The sequence below is a fragment of the Echiichthys vipera genome (assembly GCF_963691815.1).
Source record: "Echiichthys vipera genome assembly, chromosome: 13".
Lineage (NCBI taxonomy): Eukaryota > Metazoa > Chordata > Actinopteri > Perciformes > Trachinidae > Echiichthys > Echiichthys vipera.
Window position 1 is genome coordinate 5,391,238 of NC_139838.1, and position 25,438 is coordinate 5,416,675.

The 25,438-nt window shown below is 41.8% G+C and overlaps 1 protein-coding gene across 1 annotated transcript in view; it reads right to left on the reverse strand.

The window, feature by feature from the left end:
* Positions 1 to 25,438, reverse strand: part of LOC310955913 (retinoic acid receptor beta-like) — a gene marked incomplete at both ends in the record, with an annotated part of 104,129 nt that overhangs the window by 20,860 nt on the left and 57,831 nt on the right. Inside the window, one exon of the mRNA XM_083925994.1 lies at positions 8,011 to 8,171. Coding sequence (XP_083782120.1) covers positions 8,011 to 8,171 — 161 coding nt within the window. The remainder of the gene's footprint in view (positions 1 to 8,010; positions 8,172 to 25,438) is intronic.

Here is a 25,438-nt window from a genome sequence, read left to right on the forward strand (position 1 = left end):
GTGAGTGCAGGGTTAACACCCTCTCTGCATTTTCAATTATGTTTTGAAGGAAATGTATTTTCCAGCCACCTGCGCACAAACCTACTGGGTTAGGTTTTCAGAAAAAGGGGATGTTTGGGCTCATATAAATACGTTTGGTAAGTATTTAGGTTATGTACATAAATACTTTGATTAGAAACCTATTTGTGACAACAAATGTAATCTGGGACAAAATATGTTTAACTCTGAGAATGCAGTTTAGTTATATGACAGTGTAAGTGAGCTGCTGGTTGATGAGGACACCATTTTGAGTGGAACCCTTGCAGTACTTTACACATTGTTTGTCATTACAATAAACAAATCAGCCTTAAAACACGTCATACTCGGAAGAAAACAGCAGCTCTGAGGAAGGCTGGAGTACAGCCGAAACTATCACCTAAGAAAAGGTAAGAGGACATCAGCCTGTGAATGTTCTCATTGGTCCAGGTCATCGTTATCCTCAAAGCAATTTCAGTCAAAAACAACTGGACTGGTTGTTTGTCTAGGAAGACGTTTCACCTCTCATCCAAGAGGCTTCATCAGTTCATGTACGCATCTGACCAGGCTGGGACTGGTCCAACTAACTGGTGTGGAGATCCTGGTATTTAACCTCTCACAAGGCCGATGATGTCACTGAAACCCTTTGTGCTCCAAGTGCCCACGCCCGTCGTTAGAGTGACAGTCGGTGGTGGGCAGTTGGTTTCGACGTCGTTAGTGCTCTATTGAGTCTGAACGACAGTCGTTGGGGTCACCCGGGCCATGTGTGAACAGTTGTCCTTTGAGGTTAGATTGTTGAATCTCCTGGGAAGGGACGAAAGGGCGGCATTGTAAATTGGAGATAAGTGGTGTCTCAGACCCCCTCCTCTGTTTAGCGATGGTTTCTCCACTTTGACATAGATGGCTTCTTTTACTCCTCTTTCAAACCATCTGTCCTCTCTGTCCAAGATTTGGACATTGCTGTCATCAAAGGAGTGGGCTTTCTCCTTGAGGTGTAAGTGGACAGCCGAGTCCAGGCCTGAGGAGTTAGCTCTCCTGTGTTGGGCCATGCGTTTATGCAGTGGTTGTTTTGTTTCTCCAATGTAAAGATCTTTGCATTCCTCGTTGCATTGGACAGCATAAACCAGGTTGCTTTTGTGGTGGTGTGGTGTTCTGTCCTTCGGATGTACTAGTCTCTGTCTGAGTGTGTTACCGGGTTTGAAATACACAGGGATGCAGTGTTTGTTGAAAATCCTCCTGAGTTTCTCCGATACCCCAGCCACATATGGGATGACTATGTTGTTTCTCCTGTTATCTTTTTCTTTCTCAACCACTTTGGTTTTCTTTCTGGAGGCAGCTGCCGTTTTAACAAAGGTCCAGCTGGGGTAGCCACAAGTTGTGAGGGCGCCTCTCAGGTGCTTGCGTTCTTCCCCTTGAGCCTGTGAGCTAGTGGGTACGTTATCAGCTCTGTGCTGCAGTGTTCTGATAACGCCAAGCTTGTGTTCCAAAGGGTGGTGAGAGTCGAAAAGTAGATATTGATCCGTGTGAGTGGGTTTTCTGTATACCCCTATGTGGAGGCTCCTGTCATTCTCCATATGGACGTCACAGTCCAAGAAGGGCAAGCTGTTGTCTTTAACTTCCTCTCTGGTGAACTTGATGTTTCTGTCCACTGAGTTGATATGTTCAGTAAAAGTTTGCACCTCTTTGGATTTGATCTTAACCCATGTGTCGTCCACATATCTGAACCAATGGCTTGGGGTTACTCCTTTAAAGGAGTTCAACGCCTTGCCCTCTACCTCCTCCATGTACAGATTTGCCACAATCGGGGACACTGGTGAACCCATGGCACAGCCGTGTTTCTGTCTGTAAAAAATGCCATTAAACTGGAAATATGTGGTATTCAGGCACAAATCCAGAAGTTGGCAAATGTGGTCTGGTTTGAGATTTGTTCGGTTTTGTAAGGAAATGTCCTGTGTGAGCCGCTCTCTTACCGTGGCCAAGGCCTCCATGGTTGGAATACAGGTGAACAAGGAAGTCACATCGTAGGACACCATGGTTTCATCTGGATCCATTTTTAGGTCTCGGACTTTGTTCACAAAGTCCATGGAGTTTTGGATGTGGCGTGGGGTGTTTCCCACCAGTGGTGCCAGAATATTGGCAACATGCTTGGCAATGTTATAAGTGACCGAGTTTATGCTGCTGACAATGGGCCTGAGCGGGGCCCCTTCTTTATGGATTTTTGGGAGTCCATATAAGCAGGGGGTTGAGTCCTGGGGGTAAAGCCTGTAATACTGTGGTTTGCTAATGACTCCTTCTTTTTGTAGTTGCTGTAGACATTCTATCACCTTCTTTTTGTAACCGCTGGTAGGGTCTCGTTTCAGAGTTTCATAAGTGTTAGAGTCACTGAGTAATGCGGAGATCTTTGCCTGATAATCAGTTGTATTGAGAACAACTGTGCATCTACCCTTGTCTGCTGGAAGGATAGTGATGCTGTGGTCTTTGCTCAGTGCCGTTACTGCTTTTCTCTCCTCAATGGTGAGGTTGGATGGGGGGACCTTAGCCTGGGACAACGCTGCTGACACTTTCAACCTTAGCTGTTCAGCCTCAGTTCCATTAAGGTTAAGAGGACATCCTTACTGTATAACTAACTTGTCTGACAAGAATAAACTTTAACTTTCAAAATGGATAAAGAAGACATTAGGAATAGGTCTCAGGAGAGGTTGAAACAAAGCCTTCGTGCAAATGTAATTGACTGTTGTATAGCCTTTTATTTTCAGATCACGAATGCAACTGCAAAGAGACTGTGACAAAGAGGGCTTTGTGTCTCCAAACAAACTCCTTGGATATTTAAGCTGTCTATTCAGCATAAACAACTGAAATTGAAAAAAAGTCACTAGCATAAAGCGAAAGTATCTCCAGACCAAGTTGATTTAGAGACAGAGAAAAAGCTGCTGTCTTTGTCTATTTAAGCAAGCAATATATTTCATTTGGTGATATCTGACTTTTTTCTTTCTTTTTTAAATGAGAATAACCCCTGATTTCAGTTTTTAAGTTGATAAGAACATAAATAATGAACAGAATTGACAGACAAAGCAATGGACTAGGAAAATAAAACATTACATAACTAAATCGAAACCGAGACAAACAAAAGGAAATATTAATATTTTCACACTTTTAACAGTCTAACCAAGGGAGCATACACGTCTCCCCTGTCACAGTGGTGTTATGTAATCTATTCATTTACGCTAAGTATGGTATAATTTGTCTTTCTGTGTTAGGGTAGAAAAGCCTTTTGAACAGCATTCAGACCTCAGTATATATATTAACATTTGTAAAATGGAAACTTGAATAAAATGACATTGAAACTTTAACAACTTTACCAGGTTGCCGTTAATCAGAACTTGATTTTTTCAACAGCTCTTTAGAAAACCGAGTCGTACTTGGTGAGAGCCCACCTTTCTTATATATCTCTATAGCCACATTATGCTTGTTTTTTTATCGTGCCAATAAAAGGTTTTCTGATTTATTATATATATAATTTTCTAAATTCGATCCGACCTTGAAATCTGAATGGTCAACTAGACTGTGTTAAAATCAGCACGACAGCACACTGTGCTCATCACTAAAATATTACTCCGCCATAATGCTCCTGTTATGTAGGAGCATCACACTACAGGTTTATTGGGGTGAGATTTGTGAACAGGAAAGGGGGATGGTTTTGAAACATTTTTATTCATGTAAATAAAACACAGTTTAGAAACCTGAACTAAATGTTTGAGTCTCAGATTGCTAGAGAGACTGCTATCTTAAGCTTAAGCTAACTCTACATGTTTGCGGATACAGTAGCTAAATCTGTCCAAGGAAAAAAACAATTTCAACTGATATCTTAAATATAAAAAGCTTGAACTAAAAAAACAGTTTAGTGTTTATGTGTGTGGTATTTATTCAGTTACCATCTCTACAAAAGTAACGTTCAACAGGGACTAGTCCATTGCCCCAGAGTATGAATACTCTACATTTTGATAATATACTTTATCTTGTTGGTAATGTGTGTGTGTGTATAATCGCAGTGTTACACTTGAGGGTGTGCTTTACTTTGTGCTGCAGGGCAACTTGATTAACGTAACACATTTCATACAGAGGGTAAAATCAGATTCCAATCGTTGACATTAGGGCTATACATAAAGTAAAGTATTAAAGTAATTTAGTGCTGCTGAACCTAACACGTACAAAATTAAATCATATTGGTGGGAAGTTGGACTCAATCCAAATCTTAATCTATCATTAACGTGGTGATTTTATGTAAAAAATAAAAAAATTTAAAAAAGCATTCTGTCATCGTAGATAAACCTAGCCACCCCTTAGCCAAACCACAAGCTTTTTTCTAAACCAAGTTGTTTTGGTGCCTAAACTTAACCATCACGGTTACAAACTACCGGTCGCAATTTCCCAGAATTAAATAGAAGAATATTTCTTAAGATATGTATACTTCATATTGCAAGAAACAAGATTTCGATGCAGAAATACCAAATAATGTAGTATCTTCTGGCCTAAAAGTAGTCAAACATAAACATCCTGAACCTAAAAGAACTGGAATCAGAGTTTTAAATTGTACAACGTAAAGTCTCCCCATTTGATTTTGATGACCAAAAAACATTCCAAGGAAATAACAGATGACATGATTTCTGGTCAGCACACTAAATTTGTTCTCTGGCTGCTGTTCATGTGCAGGGAGGTGATCGAGGTTTTACAGCCCAACCGCCCTGAAGCTGTTGAAGAAAAAGAAGCCAGGGGAAAAAGTGACCAACTAATATGACATCCTTTACGGAAAATCCAATATGTACTCAATATGTTGGCAAACTTCAACATCAGTCTAAGCCCAGCCCCGGGAGTAGTTTCACTGTGAGAGGGCTTGAATACAGCAGCGCCCTCCAGGACCAAGCAGCCCACTGAAGTGACTGTGGAAACAGCTGGAGCAACCCTCTGCTTCACAGCACATCAATCCCCCTGAGGTTGTTACTGTGAGGCAGTTAGCGCCGCGGCTGCTGGACACCGTCACCAGCAAACAATCTATTGTGGCCACCCGAGAGAGACAGGGAGATAAAGGGAGACAGAGAACAGCAGAGAGAGAGAGAGGGAGAGGGAGAGAGAGAGAGAGAGAGATCATTAAATATGATCTGGGGTTAAGTGAGAGGCACATTAGGGCCGTGCTTAAATCACAGACAACGAGCTGCAGTCAACACAACAGCACTACGGACACACATTCTACTGATTGACATCGCGTTTGATGGGGAAGGAGGAGGTGCCGCGACGTGAGTGTGTGTGTGTGTGTGTGAGAGAGAGTGTGTTTGCACAATGCACATATGTTCGGGGGATGGAGGCGGCTGATATTGAAGCAACTTATCTTGCTCTTCCCTCTGGGCGGAGAGGGAAAGGGAAGAAAATAGGGGGAGCTGAGGAGGAAGGAGGGTGAGATAATTCGCAGTTGGATTTTTTTTTCAACCCCTCTCGCAATCTCAGTCAATTACACAAGTACCATAATTCAATAGAGCGAAACAAGGAAGTTGCCGGGGAATTCTAATTTCATTTAAGAACATTTATCCAAACAAATTAGACAAGTTGTGACATTGGCAGTGTAGAAATGAGCACTCCGCAGTACATCAGCAGGCTCGTGTGTACAGATGCAGAAAGGGAAAGGGCAGTAAAAGCAGCCAGCACCTGTGACAGATAGCATCCGCGGACAGACTGTAATGTGGTTAATATCTCCAGGCCGGGCCTTGTACTGTACAGCAGCAGTGGCCGCTGCTGCCTGGAGCCAGCGGGGCTTGCCGAGCACTAATGTTTTATTTTGTCTTTGAAAGTGCCGAGCTCGTTTTTCATCACCATCACTGTCAATGAAGCGTTATTCATTGTCTGGCTAAGCCCTCTCACTCGCACAGCTATCTCCGCTAACCCAGCAATGAACTCCTAAATCACTGTAGACTAGGATTTGAATATTTCACCACATAATTGGAGCTTTAACCTAATCTAGGGGCGCGGGAGCTCCTCTTCTGTTTCCGACGAAGAGGACTCAAAAGGCGCATCAGGATCCAATCGCTTGTAATAATGAGGAACTTCTCACAGTCTGTGAGCAAGCATAATTACCACTGATCCAGATTAAGGCTTTATCTGAGGCCCGACTGCCACTCCAACAAACAGCAAACACTGGCTTATATCATAACCAGGGAGCAAGATTTTTGCTATTATGTCCTACTATTTTCAGCTGTGGATTTTGCCTCAATGCAGACTGTTTATTTAGTAAAATCAAGAAGTGTCTGGTGGGAGTGGGGATGGGATGAGGGTGGAGTAGAAAGGGGTTACAGTGATTAGGAGCTTTGTGTTGGGATTGAAAGGGGGGAAATACAGAGCTATAGAGATGGGAGCTTACTGTAAACTGAAACGACAGCAGCAGTGTACAGCTGCACACAGTGGAAAGCTAATAGCTACGCTGCATGCTAATTCGCCCCATTTAAGTGTCTTTTACCCGTCTCCGCTCCAAAGTTTATTGTCAGTGACTGAAGGATTTCACTGCACTTTATGGCTGCTCAGCGGATTTGTTTATGTTTGTATAAACCGTATTTTACATGAGTGACAGGTATCATGAGATTTACACAACTAGCACCACCAAATAATTAAACATACACCTCCCCCTCCTGCTCCCACACACTCCCCACAGAAGATGGTTTGAGGAGTGCCTGTGTCAATCACAGCTCATCTGACTGTAATCTATATATAAGTCATCTTAAAAACAAACACATTAGACGCTGTCTGCTCTCTTCACAATGCTGCCATGCCTACATGTCAATCAAAGCATCGCAATTTTTGCTTGTTTTCAAGCCATCAGCCATCCTGCAGCTGCAACCATTTGCCTGTCAAAACGTCAGCCGAGCAAGGGTTGGCAGCGTTAAGTACTCACTCCGGAGGTTTTCTCAACATTTGTATGACTTCCAACTTTTGTACCGAGTCATGACGAGTGCAGGAACGTCCCTCAGGGGAAAGAGAAGCTCATTGTCACTCAGAGGAGGAGAATGTACAGTCCTTCACAGGGTTGGCTGCTATGAGACAAGGCCTGATGTGTCCAACCGGCGAGATTCTTCATCAAGGTCCTGCGTGGATTAGCATCCCTTAACTATTTGGCCTTTTATGGGTTGTTAGTTAGCGTTGCTGCCTCAAGGAGGTTCAGGGACAGCGCATTAACCTCAACCTTGACGTCGGTAGATGACAGAGATAATAAAGCCCGCACAAACCCTGACATGTATTCTCCACACCCAGCTTAGCCGTCGCACATTGGTGCACAAATCTGCCACTGCCTCACCTGTTTTAATTTATGAAAGCCACAACGGTGAGTTGGATTAGTTGCGTTTATTTCACTTTTCAGACATGTCAAAAAGGTGTCCTCAACCAGAAATCAGTCCTCAACCAGACTGACGGGCAGCTGCCTGGCTGGGATGTATATCCCTGACAAAGGTTTGATGTTGGGAGCTTCATTGTCTTTCAGTTATGACATCTCCTTTTTTAATTTCTCTGTTGCAACATATAAAAACTGGGTTAAACAAACTCTACTACCATCTTGGATCCATCTCACCAGAGGCTAATGATGGCTGCACAGTGTTAATATGCATGCCTTTTACTGTCTTTCCATTACACTTAATGTCCAATCAATAACTACTGAGAGAAGAAGAAGAAGTGGTGTTGGTAAGGATTTGCCTGGACAGTCAGTGGTGTACATGTGAGCTCTGGAGCTGCATTAGTGGGGGATTTAGAGTACAGTACGAAATATTGATTATTATTATGAGCTCTGCACTTGCTGCTAGTTTGCAAGACTGGATCAAAGGAGCACACGGTGCCATCGGTAAAACAGGGTCATGGCGTAAAATACTTGTTGTCACTTGTTGTAATTATGACTCAAGGAGAAATGCAACAATGGTTGAACACTTTGATTATTCTGCTGTATACAGTTGTATACAGTGAACTCACCGTGGTGTATTTGCCAAGCTGGCAGAGGGAGGGGAAGGTTTCTTGATGGGCCTTACGGATCTTTTCAATGATGGTCTCCAGCTCGGCTGTCAGCTCGTAGCTCTCTGCCAGCTCCGGCTTTGGGCTCTCCTTCTTCTTCTTATTCCGGTCATTTCGAACAGCTGAAGGAGAACAAAGGATTAGGATTAGCGTCAACAGTGACTTGAAGATGGATGACGTGATCATTGAAGCAAATGTAAACTTGAAACAAAATAATAGTTAAACTTGAGGAACAATAGAACTTTATTGCTAGTAAGCATTTTTTGGGTTACTTTTAAGAGATGCAGCAAGTTGTCAAGTGAAAAACTGATGCCTTACATAAGGACAGAAAGTTTCTAGCTTCAGTCGACTCTGTCAGCTCAACCACTCTCTCAGCTAAGTGCCACTGGCAAAGTCCCGAAAAGAAAGAAAACAAAAGTGTCTGTGCTTTACAAATAGATGATGTGATTTGTGTGGATATGATTTGTGTGGCCCATTAAATACATTTAGTTATACCTTGATCACTTTCCTCAGAGTCTTTTTTTTTCATCTAGTGTGAGTTGAGGTCTTGTGGCTGTCTAATCTGTACTGAAAGAACAGACTTGTTTTTATGCATGTGCCTAGATGGTTTCAGGGACAGATCAGGTAGGATTGGTTTCAGAAGCCGGAGGGACAAAACTGTCTGGAGTAAAATTTTGAGATACTTCTTTAAAAAAATTAAACACTTTGTGAAACTGTGTGTGTTTGTCAATATGTCATTATGTCAAAATGTGCTCCTGGAGACGAGAGGTTCTGAGTATTTTGGAGTTTAAATATCCTTCTGTGGCCAGATTTTGTTGCTGTGATAGCATCACAAATGTGCAGGATACAGTCACAAAAACAGTGGTTTTGAGATCAAAATGAAGAATTAATGTAAAAAATGGGTGTGACCCAAGCAAGGGGGCTGGGAGTAGGGGGGTAGAAACTTAGGAAGGTAGCCGTGCAAGATGCAGTCACGAAAATAGAAGGCAGAATTCAAAGATGGGTGTGGTCCGAGCAAGGACGCTGAAAGTGTAAGGGAAGGCGCCACCCCGAGCCCCCTCTTCTCTTCTATGGATTGTGGCAGCCGGGCAGAGAGAGAGAACACTTTGTCTTGCACTGAACAATTCAATATGTAGAAATGCTGAAATAAACCCTTAAAAGAGAGTCCCACAATACCAAACAGGCAGGAGATACAACAAAGCCCAGGTTGTTGTGCTTGTGTGTTAAGTGCTACCGGAGAGACCACTGAGTCATTTGCTTCATTAGGTGCATATCTTTGAAGTATGTCACAGCAGGAGATTCAACAGTCCAACCAGGTTTATTACTCAGCACGCAGCTGTGATCAGCTGCACTCTTCCCTTTAGAATAATAAGGAGTGGAGCTGGAGAGAAAGCGCTGGGCCCATTGTGAGGGCTGAGACACCCAAGGGACCTTCCTTGGCTGACAACACAACAGTCACATCCTCTGCTCCAGTTTACAATAAAGCCCTTTATATTCATGCACTGGAGCCAGCTTGTGATCCCATATTGCACCATGCTGGTTGAATGGGAAAAGAGGAGGGCTGAGTGTGGGTTGGGGTTTTATTGCTGGCACAAATGTACAGTAGTGTTGTGACTGTGTAGAGCCTCAAGGTGTTACAAAGTATGTGGGAAAGCCATTTTTCCATTTAGCTGATTATAAAAATGAATCACATTTGTAGTTGTAAAAACTGCACTAATAGAGTTTTTTTATAACCACAATGGATCAACTATGAATATGTGTAATGTCAGAAAATCTAATTTCACCAAATAAAATATGGAGGCTGACATGAATGGTTTTTCCTATTTGGCTGCTTGTAACACAGTCTGAACGATATGACATGAATGGCATATATATAGCAAAAGTAACAGTTCAGCTAGCATTTAGTAAGCATAGCTCTGGAGAACCCAACTGAAACTGGATCTTTAACGTTCTGTTCCAGAAGTAAGAAAATCTCAAAATCCCATTTAGATTTGTGACAACTCAGAAGGATGCTGTGTGGTTCACATCATAGGTCTAGATCAAGCCAAATTACAACAGAAGTTATTTTGTGACTCTTTTCATATAAAGCAAGTCTTATAGGTGAGGGCATTAGCCTAGTGTTTTGGAAAATACGTTTTTATTTAATGTCTGTTTTTCCCATATGTCATAGACCTGTGTGAGCTAAACACACAAGAGCCAAAATGAAGCTAAAAATACACATCTTGGCAGTGCCTAACACCCGGCTAACCAAAAAAGGAGGATGAAGCTGAAGAAGCCAAAAAATAGTTTTTTGAACAGGATGTAAACATTTTTTTATTTCTGCTGTAAAGTTTGCGACGACACGAGAGGCGAACACTCAATAAAAACAACAATGGAGGCTCCTAAAGAGGTTATCTTAGTAATACGGGCGGTGGCTGTGGCTCAGAGGTAGAGCAGGTACTCGTCCTTTCGAGAGATCGGTTTTCTGTGACTGGTGTGGCAGAATTAGCAAGCTAGCTAATTAACCAGCCATGTTTTCATGCTGCATTGGTGACAGAAAACGAGCCGACCGGCACCCACTGGGTCCAACTATCGCTCCTCTTTACTCCCTGCCACGCCTGAGAAAGTCTCCCGACCTGTGCTAGCTATGTGGGTCCTTTCACCTCCTAGCAAGCTGCAGCATACTTTACGGCCCCACTGACGTGCATTGTTACCATGACAACTAACAAAAGTCCCCATTTTGATGCGTAAGCTACTAGTCAAATGACAACAGCAAAAAGCTCAATGGACCATCCATCCAATTTAATTTCTATGTTCCAACCTCTACCTTTCCCTCCAACAGCACCATCAAGACTAGACTGTGTTGATGGCAAGAGTGGTTATGATCTTGACTGATTATAGTGCTTATCCACATAATCGGGCATTAACCCCACATGAAGTCTACCTCAAAGGTCTCATCTGCTTCACCGACAACGCTTTATATCCTTACACTGGTCTCTCCTGACTAAATTGATGCACATAATTCCGTAAAGATATACAAATACATGAATACAAATATCATGTCAGTACTGTCAAATGCATATATTCTGCGAGCCAAGTTAGTCACAACCAGGTAGTCCATTTACATGCTTAATTTTGACATATTAGGACATACCCACATCTCACAACTCATGGTCTGTCTCCAATATCTAATATAATATGATTAGACTGAATGTTTTGGTCAACCGTGGCCTCGTGCAGATTACTGTCACCGCTGAGAGGCTGCTGTAATGCGCTAACATTAATCACTCCATACATTTTGACCTATATCTGTGACCTATATGTCCATTATATGGGAGTATGTATATGGAAGAGACTTTCCACTACATCAACTGTGATTATGCATACGGTTGACAGTGATTATGTTAATTACTTCATAAGGAATAACAAATGGTATTTAGATAAACGGTAACAATGACTGACTTTAACAAGACATGAGAGATCTTGGGCACAGACTGGAGTGTATTTTTATCATCTGAGAAACATTTAAAAAACATGATCTTGACTGCACAGAACTCAGCTGTCAGGCTATCAACACAAGAAACGTGACATCATTCCTGCTTAGCCTCCTTACACTGTATTAGAACGCTTCTACCTAGACCTTTTAAGACTCTTCATGGCCTTGCTCCCTGCTATATCTCTGACCTCCTAGTGGCATATACGCTGGAATGTTCTATGAGCAGAGGTCTTTTGTCTGTTCCGGGAGCAAGGCGGAAAACTAAAGGGGACGGAGTGTTTGCAGTCAATGCCCTGAGTCCTGGAGCAATCTACCTGAGCTCAAAAGGTTTGTCCTTCATGTCCATTCTTAAAACACTTTTATCAAAAAAAACATTCCTGATTTTATTGGTGGGATGATTTCACAGTATCTGCTGATGTACAGCTCAATGTCCTGGTCAGGTATTTGGCCTGTCCAGAACTTCACCACCACATTAATAATATCAGTTTGTATCAAAGACTCAATTGTCTAACCTCTCCACTTTGAGACAGAGGAGATTAAGGCCTGGACCTCTAGAAAACACCGGAGTGCAGCGTCATTAAAGAAGCAGATTTCATAATCCTTTTTTTTGGGAAGGGCTATGAAAGAGTATACATCAACTGGATGTATCCAGGAAGAGTCAAAAAGGAGTACCTCACCAACATAGTCTCGGCCAGGAGGTTTGCCTTCTGTGAATTTCAGGTGGACCCAAAACTGGCTGAACTTAGATGAGTACTTTGTACTGGGGGCCATGATGGCTGCTGCCCACTGTTCAAACTCTGACCCGGGTCTTAGGTGTAAATCAGATTAAAAAGGACATCACAGTAAAATCTTATTCTAAGTACAACTTGATCTCAGTGCTGCATTTGACACAGTGGATCACAACCAATTACTAGAGTGCCTTGAAAACTGGGGGGGACTTTCTGGCACAGCAATACAATGGTTTGAATCCCACTTGAAGGGCAAGGATTACTTTGTGTCTATAGGTAAATACACATCTGAGCGGGCAAAAATTACATGTGGAGTTCCACAAGGCTCCATTCTGGGAGCTCTTCTGTTTAATATCTACATGCTGCCACTGGCTCAGATCATGAAAAACAACAACATATGTTACCATATGTTATCTATGTGTCCCCAGAGTTCGGACTAAACATGGGACAGGTCTGCTCTGTGTCCCCAGAGTCCGGACTAAACATGGGACAGGTCTGCTCTGTGTCCCCAGAGTCAGGACTAAACATGGGACAGGTCAGCTCTGTGTCCCCAGAGTCCGGACTAAACATGGGACAGGTCTGCTCTGTGTCCCCAGAGTCAGGACTAAACATGGGACAGGTCCGCTCTGTGTCCCCAGAGTCAGGACTTAACATGGGACAGGTCTGCTCTCTGTCCCCAGAGTCAGGACTAAACATGGTACAGGTCTGCTCTGTGTCCCCAGAGTCAGGACTAAACATGGGACAGGTCTGCTCTGTATCCCCAGAGTCAGGACTAAACATGGGACAGGTCTGCTCTGTGTCCCCAGAGTCAGGACTAAACATGGGACAGGTCCGCTCTGTGTCCCCAGAGTCAGGACTAAACATGGAGAGGCAGCGTTCAGTTTTTATGCTCCACATATCTGAAGCAAACTCCCAGAATAAAATAAAAAATAATTTTAACTGCATGTACTGTATTTTAACTTCTCCTGATTTCTTATTTATTTCATTTGAATGTCATTTTAATTGGGATATATATGTGATTTTATATGTTCTCTCAAATGTTTTTTAAATGTTGTGTAAAGCGCTTTGCATTGCCTTGCTGTTAAATTGTGATATATAAATAAACTTGACTTGACATCCGGTTTTCCCGCGTCCAGACATCTTTTAGTGGTTGATTTGGTTCGGTTTTTAAAAGATTGCATAATAATGCAACAATATATGTACCCTTACTTTACTTAACACATGATAACTTATGATACTTCATGGACTATTATAGCACACTATGAATCTTTACTAAAGCTGATTGTTAACATGTGTACATGTGAGTACAGGTGGTCAAAATGTGTTATAATCAGTCCATCTCTAGTTTATAACCAGACAAGATCAACATCCATAAAACACTTGAACTTATAAATCAACGAGTCAGTGTTTTATGACTGTTGATATAGTGCATCAGAAATCATTATGTGTTTATGAGTTTAGTCACAAAGTATTATGAATGTATTATAATTCAACATAAATGCCCTCAAAATGCACCATAGACAGTTCTCCCTATCCTCACTTACACATACAGGTTTTTATACACCAACTGTTTTTTTATGTTCTCTTTTAAAACCTGATGATTTTATGACTTGTCTGTTCCATTTTGCTGCCTAGTGAAGCACTTTGGCAGTGCTCTATAAATAAAGACCATATTATTACCGTTTATTACTGGGTTTCTTGCTTCATACCCGGCAATGATAACCTTCAAAGATGTTTAATGAAACCAGTGATGGTAGAACTGAACCTAACCGTGTCTGTCATCATGGTTTATAGTGTCAGTGCGGGGGCAGTGGGAGGGGTTTGACTGACAGACGATAGAAAGCCTGGGCCTCCTTCAATCTGCTGCTCCACAGAGACAAGCTGCTTACACTCAACACACACAGCAGCAGATAAAGCAGATAGTGAAGTAGTGATTCAGAATGGAGCAATAGAAACGTGCCACACATCTCTAGAGTACATAAGACAAATGACACAATGACATGTCCCCATTGGTTTACTATAAAATCAAATATGGGATTCAAAACAAGAAATGACCTTAAGAAAGATAAAAAAAAACAATAAATGTTTAAATTGGAGATACAAATGAGATGATAATGAAGCTAAATATGCTTAAAATACTGTCCTTACAAAAAGAGCACATGTGAAAAGTTTGTAAATGTGAAATACGATATTGACCCATGAAATGTTTCACATACACATTTGACATAAACCACATGCCCCTGTATGTAAAATACGATGTTAAAGTGTGGAATTGCTGTATTCAGTTTTGAACTTACATTACTGTAAGTTTTCACATGTGAAATAAGTAAGCAATCCCATGTACCTTTATCATGTGAAATTTGAAATGCAAAATTGTGTCAAGAAGTCAGATATAACTCATGTGATGCATGTACATGTGAATATGTATGTGTGATGTATTATGTGTCTGATCGTTGTTAATTATTCAAACAGAATTGCTACTTGAAAATGGACATACAACACGCCAGAATAAACAATTTCCATATAGTGTAGTTAAACACTGGTCATGCCTGTAATTTATAATATGGAATGAATTGGTCTTAATATCTTATTATTATAAATTAAGTCTTAATGGCAACACAGCTTATGAGATAACACTGTATTTCTTGATGTGCATCATCACAGACTGACCTACATTAATGCAATGTGATATACGTCCTGCTTTCCAGTGTGGAAAAATTAAAGCAATTTTATCACATTGTTCCACAGACTGAGACATTTTCTTACTGTGATGGTCACCTCTTCTGTCTGTTTGACAAGTCTAACTAATCCTCTTTGCTGGATGTGATACTGAGTTCATCTGAAAGTAATGTTAAGATAGAGACACTGTGTGAGTGACATATTTGTTTTTGTCACATGCACAGTTGACAGTATGCATCTGAGTTCCCACTTCAATGAGGAATCTCCCTACTGTTTTCATACTGACACTGAAGTATGCTTTATCAGAACTGCTTGTCAGATGGCTCTAGAGCTGGTGTATGATTTGTCCATTTTGAGCTACTGTAGAAACATGGCGAGGCAACATGGGCAACTCTATAAAAGAGGGCTCACTTTCTATATAAGATCCCAGTCTCATTCCCAGGACCTTAAATACCTCCATTTTCTCACATCCTTCTGGGCTTACAGCTGTAGAACCATCTGCAGTGATATTAGACACTCAGAGCAGGTGCTCCAGGATGAAGAGAGCCAAACTCCATAGAAAGAGGCAGGTTGGGGTGGTGGATGGGTCATACAAACAGTGGAATCTCACCCAGGAGAGCGTGGTTCATGTCCTGTTCATGTTCTGTGCATCAGTGTAGTTATCTGAGGCATGCACTTATTTTAACCCCACTCACGATCTTTTCCTAACTCTAACCAAGGTTATTTTTTCTTTTTTCCTAAACCTATCCACATTAACCATGTGTTTCCATAATTTAGGATGTACAGATGTGCAGGACTTATTCTTAGCTTATTAGAACACAAGGATTCTTAGTTACGACTGATTATACACCAATGAAAACATAATTATGAATAATATATTCCATTTCTGCCAATAGAACTCCCCTAAAAACTACACACTGCTGCTTTAAACAATATGTCTCCATACTCTCTGTGACGGCTGTCTTTTCACTTCGCCATCAGGTTTACGTTCAAGTATAACTCAACCCACACCCTAACAAATACATATATCCAAAGTAAGCAATAGTCTCACTGTCATGTCCAAAATGGCACAGCAAAATGGCATTGTTTTATCCTGATCACAATGTTTAGAAAAGAAACGTGTCATCTAAAAGATCTACGCTTGATCTTCCAAAGATCTGCCTAATTCTGCTGTCAATGGGTTAGTATGTTCAACAAGAGGAGACGGACAGGCGTGGTGGTGGTGCGTTGAGGGTCTCTCTGTACACACATCAGAATAAACACACAAAAACACTTTGGCCCTTTGAAGGGGGGATGGTACAGAATGGTGGTATAGAAAGGGGGATGGTAAACAATCTGTTCACATGTCTGTGTATGTCATTTGTCATAGTGTGGTGACAAACTGTGTCTGGCGAGGGGGTTGTGGTCCACACAGAGGCAAGCCAGCAACGAGATGTGATTTAGGAAGACACGGCGTGGCAAGTGCACCCCCCGCCATACCCAGGGCAATCAATTACCACTGCACTCCAAGCAAATTACTGCAAGCATGAGCAGATACATCCAAATGATGCATCGGACAAGAGGCCATGGAAATATATGGCTTTTTAATACCCACAAAAAAAGGGCAGAGGGAACCCATCCACTGCAGGAATGCAACATTATGTATTGCCTGTGATCACTACTCCTGACTTCCAAGTGAAAATATCTGCACTTTTATATTTCCTGCTCTTTAAGTGTCTGTTTGGCTCCTTGAATTCTGCTTTCTTCTGGAGCCCTGTATTGAAAAAAGGAAGTCCAGGAAGTCAGGTTTTAGTATTAGATCCAGGGGTTTAAAGGCTTAATCAGATGCCAAAACACTGCACACATTAAGGCCCTGACACATCAGGCCGACAGTTGGCCGTCGATCAATGTCGGGCTGTCTGGGGCATCTATCGCCCTTGTATTTGTGTAATGTCACCGTTGTCAGAGGATTTTTTAGCTGATTCACGCTGACGCTGAGAGAAATCACTCTGAATGGCAGTTCAGCTTAAGCAAATCTGTGCATGTGAAGAGAAACAGAAATGTAGAGCAAGCAAACGACTTAAGTCAAGACTTAAGGCTGTGAGATAGAAAACAAACTTGTTGTCATGGAAGATTATGTTATGGCCATAAAGCTTTTTAGGAAAATGATTTGTTATTGTGATAAAAAAAATTCAACATGTTATTATAAGTTTTATGTGAGAACTCTGGCTGTATTGTTTTGTGTTTCACTGTAAGAACAAGGACCTTTTCTCACACTGTGTTGCGGAGTCAGCAGGAGAGTTGGCGATTGCTATGGGAAAAGTGGAGATAACTTACTATGTTTTCTAAATATATCACCATGACAACCATTACTGTTCAACTCCATGTTAAATGACTTGGCTCTGAGGACTACCCTCAGCACATGTTGAGACACTGGTGTACTATATGCTCTCTTCTTGTACAAGAATACATTTAGATTTTATGATAACTTGATTCTGGTTCCAAACTGGTCCTTGTGTCACAAGTTTTTCTAACAAATTGTTTGTTTTATTATTCGTTCGTGGGCGGCACAGTGGTTTGGTGGTTAGCACTGTCACCTCACAGCGGGTTCAATTAACCTAACACCTGCAGGTGTTAGGTTAATTGATGACTCTAAATTTCCCGTAGGTGTGAATGGTTGTCTGTCTCTGTTTGTCTCTATGTACCCTGTGATAGACTGGCGTCCTGTCCAGGGTGTACCCCGCCTTACGCCCAATGTCAGCTGGGATCGGCTCCAGCCCCCCGCGACCCTGATAGGGACAAGTGGTTGAAGATGAATAAATTAATTATTCGTTCGCCAATGTAAATATCATTTGGGGAATCACTGGCTAACTAGTATCTTGAATCCGCTATGCAGGTCTCCCAGTTTCCCATTCAGAATGACAAATACAAACTACCGCAGCCTGATGGTATGGAGAGTTATTTTCTCTCAAACAGGCGCAGAATCTATGTTAGTTGGCCATTGTCTGTAGTCTTTGTGGTGTGTTAAAGAGCAACTTTTGGCTAAACTTTTGGCTTTAAAACGATTTTTGAAGTCAGTTTTGTGTGTCTGGGCCATTTAAGATTTTTATAGGACAACCCTGCGTGTTGGACCCTGTGCAGTATCAAGTTATTGTCAACTGATTGTCTTATTGGAAAACATGAGGGGGCTGTCTGCTGTTGTCTGCATGAAAAGGGCTTTACACCCCTGACAGCTGCATGGCTAAAATACTCCTCTTTGAACTAGGGTTTGCATAAATGTACTGATTAATCTGATCAATAGTGCCTTAAGTTGTATATATACACATCCAGCAAAGCATACATCAGCGATCATTTGCAGCCATTTTATGATGACCTATGATATTAAGTAGGAAGTGTTCTTCTATTTATGGTATTCAGTTAAGTAGTTTAGCCACTAATAGTGCTACTATGGTCACCAATTAGAATGTGTGGCTACTGTTCGGTGCTGAGCAGGTAGTGTACAGTAGGTTTATCAGAGCTTTTTCACTGGAAACAGCTGCCTGTTGTCATTGTTAATTTCAAAATATTGCGACTATGAGTTTCAAAATATTCCATAGTAACTTGAGGGTTCTACAATCCACATGTAATGTTTTGATTTCTCCACATCACATAAATGCTGCATTATAATTATAGCTTATAATCGTGACATTACACATCACAACCAAAGTGCACTTATCTGATGCTTGAACTGATGCCGATGATGGTTCATATAAAGGTTAAATGTTTGCAGTCCAATCCAAACACAGACACATGATTAGCAGAACAGCATAACCTTTCCTGCTTCACTGGTAGAAAAAGGTCACTAGGACTAACCTATTGAAACGATGATATTTGAAACAGGGTCTCTGACATGAAAACATGTGCACCACCTGCACCTTTTATAGGGCTGTTTTTAATGCAAAACTGGCAACTTTGTCAGCTTTTGAGGGAGCGCAGTGAACAAGGGGACCTCAAGTGTTTCTGAAGTGCTCTCCAGAGTGTTGGACTAAGGAATGGAGGGTCATTGAGAGGAGTTCAGACACGCTGTTTAAAACACTCTGCACAGCCATGCCTACTGTCACTCTCCCATCCCTCGGCTTTCCAAGACTCTCATCTCCCCTTCCTTTTGTCAATGAGCAATATCTCACCCTCTATCTTTTGTCTGCCTATTTATTTCTTTTTTCTCGGCTGCCTCTAGCTTCCTGTTGCAGCATGGCTATTTCATCCTCTGTTCTGCTGCTTTAATGGAATGCTGTTTGGCTTGGCGGCAGCAGGCGTGTACGGCGGCTGGTTTTGAGAAGCCGCCGGCAAGCCATCTGCATGCTGCCAAGCTCTGCACAGTGTCTCTTAGAGCAAACAGATGCAGCGCTAAATAAACACTATCTATCTGGTGGTGCAGCCCGAGCCGCTTGCCACAGCACTTAACGTGGCAGCTCCCTAACACTAACCAGGTGGGTGTCGAGCAACCGTGATAATTCTTAGCAGCCACCAGAGCACTGAGTTTAAGCTAATGGTCCTGATGGGACAAGGGGATGGAGTGGAGAGCGGGGTGTCAGATGGGAAAATGGCATTGTGAAAATATGACCTTGGAGCAGGAAGGGAATGAGAAAGGCACATACACAACTTAGAAGTGATAAGAAGGAATTTTCTCATGATGTTCTTACTACTTTTCCACACAGATGACTAATGAAGAACATGACAGAGCAGTAGTTTTAATAGATGCAGCTGATCCTGGAGGTGTGAAGGAGAAGTGATCATATTACCGCCTCTCTGGAAATAGCATTGGTCATATGGTCATTTTTATATCATAAAGCTGATCAGTTATTAGATCAAATGCAGGGTGAGGTGATCCCAAGCAGCATATGTCAGTTTGCACAACTTACACTTCCCACATCCTGTGTTTCGACAGAAAGTTAAAAGACAAAACAAAAGGCTCATAGCACGTCCCTTGTTTGTGACAAGGCTATCAAATGAAGACTTGACAACGGGAGCTATGGGGTATGACCAGGCCCCCAGGAAGATGTCCAACTTGACAAAGTGGCCAAACCATGTAATTACAACGTCTGTGTCTTTCATATGATGCCATTTGGCCCAAAAATGATATCTTTGCTTCCCCTTAGCTAAGTCGGGCCTCCCTTGGTTACTGTTGCCAAGCCTGTAAAGTTTTTGGACCTTGTATGTGAATATGGCCTTTGCAAAGACATCAGGGAGAGATATTCTAAAGTTTCTGGAGTTATAGTAGTGAAATATCAGAGAAAGTTAGACCCAAAGGAGAGCTCCATTTACAATATAAAGTTAATTTGTTGGCGGAGTATGAATGAAGAGGACAATTTAAATTGGGTCCCTTATATTCTGGTCCCGATGCAAGCGTCAGGCACGTCTTGGCAATTCATAGAAAGGACCAGCAATGTTCTTGTACAGCAGAGTTAGTCAATATCTAGATTTATTTTAAGCATTTAATGCTTAGTTATGACTCCATCAGAAACGTCTAGCTGTACCATTAGAAACATGTGCTACGGTTAGCTATTGCACCCCAAGCTAAAAAGCTAACGTGCAAGTCAGGCACACACTAAAGCGGCAGAGCTGTAAGCAAGTTCCAGAAGAAAATAAGTTTCCTTCGAAACTTTATTGAGAATGTGGTTTGATTTTATCATGTTTAGGAGACAGATTTCTTAAATGTAAAGTCATTATACCGTATATACTCTGTTTTGTTCCCTTGTGCCCCCATACTTAGTGTGTGTTTACATGTAGGACACAGTTTTCAAAACTGTTTAAAAATAATATACTGAAGCAATATGAAAATGAATGAGCTGAGTAAATAGTGGAAAAAAGAAACAAATAGGCTGTATCTGTCTTGATTGTGCAACTTTTAACGGCATTATAAGCAAGAGCTTTAGCCTACACCTGTTTAAGATTATTGATGTGATGTGATTTGTTACTACACTATCACAATTTGATCCATTCGGTCCAATTACGTTTGGAAAGTCTAGAAGAGCTGCACAATAATTAGCTCGAATGCTTGCTCTATGGGCTATGCAGTGCAGAAGTAGTGCTCAAGATCGCTAAAGTAACTTTTTTTGGAAAAATGCGCCACTAAGCAATTTTCATAGGAATGAACAGGGCAACGCTGTATTTAGTTCTATGAATACATCCATGGGTATAACAAATGTTGGAAGGGTTATAATGGATGGTGCTAAAAAGAAAAAGAGTACTCAGGTACTATGCCCAAATGAATGGCAGCCAATATACATATTTTCATTTTTTTATGTAAAATATATCCAGATCCCAGGTAAACTGCGGACACCTCTGTGAAACAAATCAATCATCCACATGTTGTATGACTGTGGCACCAGCTATTCAGCAAGTGCAGACCAGATTTTATTGTGCATGTGCATGTGTTGTACCCAGGGCAGTTGCTAGGAATTCTGGGCCCCCTGAAAGAATATCGGTGTGGGCCCCTCTACCCTATTCCTTGCCACCTTCAATTGTATTGTTTTTCAGTGTTCTGCTGTGGGGTCAAACTCAGATGAAGCAGGCACTGCTGATTCTGGAGCAGCAGAGGATAAAGGTTTATTGTTAAATTATATATATTGTGTACAATAATGGTGGGCGTCAGTAGCTCAGTCCGTTGGGACTTGGCTTGGGAAGGTGACTGGTTCAAGTCCTGATATGGATAAAATATTTTTAAACCATTCAAAAGTCAGTGTAAACTGTCCAAAATTCTAAATAGTCTTTTTTTTACTTTGTTGTTGTCAAAAAAACAGAACAACAACGACAAATCTTTGAACAATTAACTTTTTTTGTATTTAGACTATTCAAATGTCCCACTAATGACACATTTTACAAGACCACATTGAACACATCATGAAAACGTAACTGACCGTCGTCAGATGCTCATAATTACTGAGTAGAAATTGAATGGGTCATAATACAATTGAATGCAGCCTCTGAATGGGCGCTTACTGGAGCACTGTCCGACAGTGTTATGTGCGAAACACACAGTCACGGTGGTAGCCCCTAAATTAGTAACGTTCAGTTATAGCTACTCTAGGAACCGTCGCTCTACAATGACCTGGCGATTTTTTTTTAATGAACTGGCGACCTGTCCAGAGCGGGCCCGATGACAGCTAGCGTAGGCTCCAGCCTGCGCCCCGTCAAAGGTAATATTACAGACATTAAATTAATGAACAAGCAGGCTAATTGTTTAAGCCGCCCTCGGTAGTTTACTCTCACCATTCATAAAAAAAAAGGTTTTGATGTCTTGGGCCCCTGCTCTGCTGTTCCTACACCTGACCTCTTTCTCAACTCTTTTCTGGTGTCCAGACTTGTGTTTTTTGGGGGGCATACTGACTCTGCTGCAGTTAGCTTCTCTACCGGCTAGCACTTAATTCCGATGACGAAGAACCCCGGGAAGAAAGAGCCGCGGTGTGGACCAAACCATTTTCTAAGAAGGGGCCAGGGGGGTTATTGAATAGAATAAACATATATATAGAGTATTGTACAACTTGTGGCTTTGTTTTAATTCGGATTCATTCGTATGAATATATATATTAGTTCAGTGCATAATCATTTTGTCATAGAGGCTACTGGAGCAGTGTGTGGGCCCTGGCTGGCTGTGGGCCCTTAGAATTGTCATCACCTTTCCCCCCTATACGACGGCGCTGGTTGTACCCCAGTGATAGGATGTGACATGCAGTGACGTGCAGTGAGGGTTGGGGTTGGGGAGGCACTGAATCACAGATTTACAAACATACAGTAGGATGCCAATAGGATAGGAGGAGAGAATAGGAGCGAATAGGATGCTGAAAACCATTTTAAAACACCAGTGCTACTGTATATTGCAGTATATCTGACCTTTACTGTAAATGACTGTATATTGCAGCATATCTTACCTTTACTGTAAATGACTGTATATTTCAGTATATCTTACCTTTACTGTAAATGACTTTATATTGCAGCATATCTTACCTTTACTGTAAATGACTGTATATTTCAGTATATCTTACCTTTACTGACTGAAAGTCCAGCTTTGAAAAATGTCTTAGTTTAGAAATCAAATCCTCCATTTTCAGTGGGAGAAATGACAGCTTGTTGCTAAGCTCTACAGCGTCGCACAGCACACACTGTGTTTACTTTTTGCACATGGGTTAGAGTTCACCGTGACCTGGCTGCAGGCGATCAGGCTGCTCACTATCGCCGCCTGCCTTGAGGCAGAGGTACTGCCTGCCTCAAGGCAAGCATTTTCCCTGTGGATTTATGTCACATCAATAAGATGTAAATATTACACACATAGGTAAAATACATTACTGAACACCATGGAAAAGAAGACCTATGCTTTTATTTCATAAAAGTGTCCTCAACCATCATATTGGAAACATACACAGAAATGGGAACAAGCATGCGCAGAGGGCACGCGCTCAATAGTTTGTGAGTGATTGCGCAATCTGGAGGGAGGCACGGCTGTCCGTGCCTCACCTCTCGTCTCCGAAGAGACTCCGTTTATTTAAATAGGAAATACAGAATTTTCTGCGATTTTTACTATAAAAACGGTCAAAATACATTTAGAACCACACCAAAATCATAGTCCAGAGGACAAATATTAATACTTGTGTTATTTTATTATTTCGTTTCTTTTTCCTCTCATGATGACAGGGGAGGCACAGCCTCACCTGCCTCCCCTGACTGCACGTCACTGGTGACATGATACTGTGACTTTTCAGCTATTTTAGCCTTTTGTGTGCTAAACTTAGCCATCGCAGTCTCCTTCCCGGTTACTGGTGCGTGGCATAAAATACAACGCCATATTTCGTAAGATATCATATGAATATTTGTGCATAACCTTTCATACGATATCATACAAATCTGTTGATGAGAATACATTGCTGGAACACAAAAGGTCCATAACACCCTACACTGTAAGAAGGTTGCAGATACACAGGGAAATAGTTTACCCTCACTTTAAACCCAAGGATGCAAACACACCTCCAAAATGTCGGAGCCTGAGGACGCTTTTTTTATATTATTTCATGAAATGAATCAAACTATAGATAAGGCATATTAATTGGAAGCTTGAGTGCAAGAACCTTGTTCTATCTATTATTACATGACTACACTGAATATTTGAGGCCCATGGAACTGAACAAAACACACACACACAGACACACACACACACACATTACAAACTCAGTACTTTGTGACTTTGTGAGACTCATGATCACTTACCACTAAAAAAATACAAAGACACAACTTGTGTAATGACGCATTCAATCACATACCTGCTGGTGAAGGATACACACACACACACACACGCACACACATACGTACGCACGCACACACACACACACATACACATAATCAGTACTTTGTGACTCTGTGAGACTCATGATCACTTACCACTAAAAAAATACAAAGACACTTGTGTAATGACGCATTCAATCACATATCTGCTGGTGAAGGATACACACACACACACACACACACACACACACACACACACACACACACACACACACACACACACACACACACACACACACATAACAATACTCCCTTTGTGTTGCACTTTAGCAGTTCCGTAATATCCAGAGGCACATGATACCATAAGTCTAGTATCCAACAACAGATCTTCCTGTCTTCTGACTCTCAACACTCTACTCCCATTATGAAATACTGTAACTAACACTACAAATGTAAGCTTTCAGGTGTATAAAGCCTGTGGCAGCCATATTGGATGTTTCAAAACGTTAGGAACATAGAGCTGAGAATGGTTAGTAGTGATTCTAAACATACAGCCTGTTGCAGCAGCTCTTGCTTTTTTCGACTGGATGTTCCACACGAATAGCTGAGGAAGAGATGGGGGAGCCATGTCGGGGTGAGACTACAAGCCAGAAGGAGACGTTACCATCCCTTTCTCCCATCTGTCATCATGAGGAATTTAAGATCTCTTCCAAACCTGATGGATGGGTAAACAACGCTCACCAAGCACCAGTTGGAGTATCAAGAGTGTAGCATCATGGTGTTTACTGAGACATGGCTAATGGACCTAGCCTCAGACACAAACTGAGGCTGGACTGCTTCCCGATGAGGCGAGTACACAAGACTAAGGTCCCGTCCACACGAATATGCGTTTTACTGTAACCGCACAACTTTAGTATCGTTTTGGCTGACCATCCCAAATGTGAGGAGTAAAAACTATTGGTCTAACACGGGGCCCCGCGGGGTGGTCGAAAGTAGAGTACATAGAACTGAACTGGGACTTTATGGACTGGTCCCTGCAGAACAACCTCTAGATCAACACGGGAAAGACTAAGGAGCTGGCGGTGGACTTCTGCAGGTGTAAACAACCTCCACAAATACTTACGAACATCCAGGGAGTTGACATTGAGACTGCGGACTCCTACTGGTACCTGGGCTACATTAATACTAAACTGTACTGCGGAGGGATGATTAATGCCCTGTACCAAAAAGGTCAGTGTAGACTCTATCTGCTGAGGAGACTCAGGACCTTTGG